Below are 5,424 nucleotides of genomic sequence, written 5' to 3' on the forward strand. Positions count from 1 at the left end.
CTTGCAAAAAATAATTTGTGCAATAACAAATCTTCTTCATGTTTGTGGCCTTCGTTTGCTAGAAAATACACGCATTGATTTGCCACTCTTCAAATTTGTACTAGAGTAGCTTTGATCACTCCCTTTAAATATCTACAATCTCGATGTACTTTTTTTAATAAAAGCCTTTACTTATTAACAAAGAAAATATCTATAATCTCGATAATGACCTTAAGAGAATGAGATTTTAATTGTATATTCTACTCTTTGATAAGCTTGATAGCAAGTAGGCAATTCACCTCCTATTTTAATTCTTTGTAACCCTTTTCTTTTGCTATTTTCATACTTTATTTGATTTTCCATAGTTTTATAATGAGATCTATGTAAGTTTTTTTTTTTCACATGTGTATCCCAAAGTCCAGTTTACTCCAGTTTCCTTGGTCATCTTAAATCACCCCAAAAGCATTTTCCTATTGAACTTTAGGGACCTACAATTTCCTCTTAATAAGAATTCTAAATACTATCAACATTAATGGTATTTTTAAATAGTCCTACAATTTCTTAGCAATTTGCAATTGAAATTCTTAACTTAAATAAGTAGTGAGAAGTGAGGAACTGAGGATATCAGTTGGTTGGCAAATAGTTGCACAGCAGCAAGCTGGTAACTGGGTTTCTTGCCACAGAAAACACATATGCGCTTGAATCTTTAGGGCTTTAATTTGTAGGCGAGGAGAAGGAAGAAATTGAATAATCTCAGTTCCTACTTGCTTAAGAAATGAGCCGCATCTGCAAAAAATTCGCCGCTGATGGGGATCGAATCCGGGTCACCCGCGTGACAGGCAGGAATACTTACCACTATACTACAACGACTTCGTTGTCTGCGTGCTATTCTCACGAATTATGAACAAATCTGACAAGCCGTCCCGGAGCCTCGTTTTATTATCCCTAACCCAGTTGGAAAATTGCTTTCGATTCAAAGCATGACAAACCTTTGGCGCCATTCCTACACAAAGCTACTTTCACAGCTTTCTCAAACAAAGTCTTTAAACCCAGTTCTTCAAATCCAAACCCATTTAACCAAAATTGGATTATCTAATGATAGCAAACATAGAAACCATTTAATTAATCTGTATTCGAAATGTGGCGCTTTTGACTATGCATGGAAACTGCTTGATGAAAGTCCTGAACCAGATTTAGTTTCTTGGTCATCTTTGATTTCTGGGTATGCTAAGAATGGTTTTGGTAAAGATGCTATCTGGGCTTTCTTCAAAATGCATTCTTTGGGTCTTAAATGTAATGAGTTCACTTTTCCTAGTGTGCTTAAAGCATGTTCTATTGGGAAGGAACTTTTCTTGGGTAAGCAGATTCATGGGATTGTTGTGGTCACCGGATTCGAGTCTGATGTTTTCGTTGCGAATACTTTGGTTGTTATGTACGCGAAATGTAGCGAGCTTCTTGACTCGAGGATGTTGTTTGAGGAAATCCCGGAAAGAAATGTTGTTTCTTGGAATGCTTTGTTTTCTTGTTACACACAGAATGATTTTTTCAGCGAGGCGATGTGCATGTTTGGGGATATGATAGTTAGTGGAGTCAGGCCCGATGAATATAGTTTATCCAACATACTGAATGCTTGTACTGGGTTAGGAGATATTGTTCAAGGAAAGAAAATTCATGGGTGTTTGGTGAAGCTTGGCTATGATTCTGATCCTTTCTCGTCTAATGCACTCGTTGACATGTATGCTAAAGGGGGAAATCTTAAGGATGCCATTACAGTTTTTGATGAAATTGTGGTACCTGACATTGTTTCGTGGAATGCTATTATTGCTGGTTGTGTTCTTCATAAATGTCACCACCAGGCTATAGATATGTTGAATCAGATGAGAAGGTCAGGAATTTGGCCAAATATGTTCACATTGTCGAGTGCTCTCAAGGCTTGTGCTGCACTGGAGCTCCCTGGATTGGGTCAAGGGTTACACTCTCTTTTGATAAAGAAAGATATCATACAGGATCCATTTGTGAGTGTTGGCCTTATCGATATGTATTGCAAGTGCGATTTAACCAAGGACGCGAGGCTGATCTATGATCTGATGCCCGGGAAGGACTTAATTGCGTTGAATGCTATGATCTCTGGTTGCTCACAGAATGAGGCAGACAATGCATGTCTAGACCTTTTTGTTCAGACATTCACCCGAGGAATTGGATTTGATCAGACAACTTTACTTGCCGTCCTAAACTCTGCTACTGGTTTGCAGGCTCCTAACGTCTGCAAACAAGTTCATGCACTTTCTGTGAAGTTGGGATTTCAGTGTGACACCTTTGTCATAAACAGTCTTGTTGATTCTTATGGAAAATGTAGCCAGCTGGATGATGCAGCTACAATTTTTGACGAGTGCCCTACTCCGGATTTGCCATCTTTTACCTCTCTCATAACAGCTTATGCTCTACTTGGTCGAGGTGAAGAAGCCATGAAACTATATCTGAAGCTACAGGGCATGGGTCTCAAGCCAGACTCATTTGTTTGTAGTTCTCTCCTAAATGCATGTGCAAATCTATCAGCATATGAACAGGGGAAACAAATACATGCTCATGTGTTGAAGTTTGGGTTCATGTCAGATGTGTTTGCTGGTAACTCTCTAGTTAACATGTATGCTAAGTGTGGAAGTATAGAGGATGCTAACTGTGCTTTCAGTGAGGTTCCTAGAAAAGGTATTGTTTCATGGTCTGCAATGATTGGAGGACTTGCCCAACATGGATATGCGAAAAAGGCACTTCATTTATTTGGTGAGATGCTGAAAGATGGTGTATCTCCCAATCACATAACATTAGTTAGTGTTCTTTATGCATGTAACCATGCTGGGTTAGTTGAAGAAGCCAAGAAGTATTTTGAAACAATGAAAGACTCGTTTGGGATTGAACCAACTCAAGAGCATTATGCATGCATGATTGATGTCCTGGGCCGAGCTGGAAAATTAGATGACTCTATTGATCTCGTAAATAAGATGCCTTTTGAAGCTAATGCATCTGTCTGGGGTGCACTTCTGGGTGCTGCAAGAATTCATAAGAATGTAGAGGTAGGGCAACGTGCTGCTGAGATGCTTTTTAATCTTCAACCAGAGAAATCTGGCACTCATGTTCTTCTTGCAAATATTTATGCATCAGTTGGGTTGTGGGGAGATGTCGCAAAAGTAAGAAGACTGATGAAGGACAGTAGAGTAAAAAAGGAACCTGGTATGAGTTGGATTGAAATTAAAGATAGTATTTACACATTTATAGTGGGAGACAGAAGCCATTCGCGAAGTGATGAAATATATGCCAAACTGGAGGAGTTGGGACAGCTAATGGCTAAAGCTGGTTATGTTCCTATGGTAGATACTGATCTCCATGATGTAGAGAGGAAACAAAAGGAGATTCTTCTCTCCTATCACAGCGAGAAACTAGCTGTTGCATTTGGGCTGATTGCTACACCTCCTGGTGCTCCTATTAGAGTGAAGAAGAACCTTCGGATTTGTTTGGACTGCCATACAGCATTCAAATTCATTTGTAAAATCGTCTCTAGGGAGATCATTATTAGAGATAATAACCGGTTTCACCATTTCAAAGATGGCTCTTGTTCATGTGGGGATTACTGGTGATACTTGAAGGTGGACCACTGTCTCTTTGGTTGCAAGACCTTGAAGTTGTTGCTGATTTTATTCCAGTCAATCTTCGATGCCCTGTAAGCAAATGCCGACGTTGTATTCCTCTTTTATTTGCTGTCCCTTTTTGGTGTTTTTATCATGCTTAATTATTGTATGATCTCTTCTCCACTTTCTCTGTGGTGTTAGTCTCTTCTTCTCTGTATTCATTTTGTCTCGTTGCCGAAAGAAGAAACTGATTAATACTTAAAATAGAGCATTCTCCAAATGAGTTTCACTATCTTCACCTAAGTAGCTGCTAAAATGCTATGGTTACGTCACTCATAAAGAATTCTTATTTATAGGATAGATTTTTATTCCCCCCGACTCTCTCTTTCCATTTTCGTTTGGTTTGAGATAGACATACAAGCTGAGAGCTTGTGCTGTTGCAAAGTGGCTGTAGCTTACACCAAGAAGTCTCTTCATATGTGATCAGAGCAATTGTGTAGCACATTTTTTAAGCATATTAGAGGGGTAGATGCAACGAGTTAGAACTTGCCACAGACAAAAGTCTGGTATTTAATTGGAGAAGGGTAGAGGGCTGGACCTATTATCCACTAAGTTCCGAACTGTGCTCCAGCTGGCCCTTGGGGATTTCTCATTTATCACAAAAGAAAAAAAAAGTCAGCACGACTTCCACCTCCTACTATTTTTTTGGTATAAAATTGATGTATTGTTGACTCGTCAAGGACTTCGACCTCCTCTTGCTATCATGTGACAAGTTCCTTTTTTAAGGGAGGCTAGGATGTCTTTAATTTGAATAATTTAATTTCATTGGCTTGATTTATTTTCTTTGATGGTTTGTTGCATGTTTACCACTTTTTGACACAACAAGGATCCCACTGTTTGACATTCTCGTTTGCGTCTATTTACAGATGAGTGGTTCAAGAATGAAAGTCGCCGGAAGATTCAAACCTTGTGTGCATATGGGCTGCTTTGATCTTGAAGTCTGTTGAAATGAATCAAAGGTCAAGGAAGGCAAGCATCTAGGACCCTTATCAAAATTTCTATCAGCTTAATTCAGATAAAAATATGTCTCTTGTATCTGCTGATATATTTAGTAACAAATGTTGTTCATATGATGTAGTGGGAATGCCCTATCTGTCTCAAGAACTACTCCGTGGAGCATGTGATTATAGACCCATATTTTAATCGGATCACTTCTCAGGTATGGGTAGTTATTTCTTGTTATCATACATTGTTTTAACCTTGTTGGTCTCATTTATTATTCACTTCCCAGGTATTGCTGGTGTTGCTTGTGATCTTAACTCTTTTAACCTCATTATTCTTATTTGTGTTTCCTTTTTCGGCTTTTCGGGTGTAGCTGCGAACTTGTGGAGAAGAAATGACTGAGATTGAAGTAAAACCTAATGGTTCTTGGCGTGCAAAGACAGAAGGCGACCGAAGGAATCTTGGGGATCTAGGGCGGTGGCACTTACCTGATGGGAATCTCATTGAATCTCAGGATATAGTGCCAAAAATTAAGCCTGGAATTCTTAAGCATGTTAAACAGGCAGGAGGCTCTGAAAGCCACAGTGGACTAAAAGTTGGGTTGAAGAAGAGCAGAAATGGTTTTTGGGAAATTAGCAAACCTGAAAATATGCAGACATTGCCATATAAAAATAGTGTAAGAGAGAGTTTTGAAAATCAGATTCAGGATATCATTGCCATGAGCAGTAGTGCCACTGGTAGCGGCAAGGAAGGTGAAGATCCCAGTGTTAATCAGGATGGGGATGTTAACTTTGACATTTCTAACATATGGGTTTGAGCT

General features: G+C 39.1%; 1 protein-coding gene across 1 annotated transcript; it reads left to right on the forward strand.

The window, feature by feature from the left end:
* Positions 1 to 345: 345 nt before the first annotated feature.
* LOC104240917 (pentatricopeptide repeat-containing protein At4g14850-like) lies at positions 346 to 4,821 on the forward strand. Its single transcript, XM_009795822.2, has 3 exons — positions 346 to 3,694; positions 4,529 to 4,631; positions 4,741 to 4,821. Exon 1 carries the CDS (start codon positions 960 to 962, stop codon positions 3,609 to 3,611), a length of 2,652 nt encoding a protein of 883 aa, XP_009794124.1. The 5' UTR covers positions 346 to 959; the 3' UTR covers positions 3,612 to 3,694; positions 4,529 to 4,631; positions 4,741 to 4,821.
* Positions 4,822 to 5,424: the final 603 nt, after the last annotated feature.

The sequence above is a fragment of the Nicotiana sylvestris genome, chromosome 5 (assembly GCF_000393655.2).
Source record: "Nicotiana sylvestris chromosome 5, ASM39365v2, whole genome shotgun sequence".
Lineage (NCBI taxonomy): Eukaryota > Viridiplantae > Streptophyta > Magnoliopsida > Solanales > Solanaceae > Nicotiana > Nicotiana sylvestris.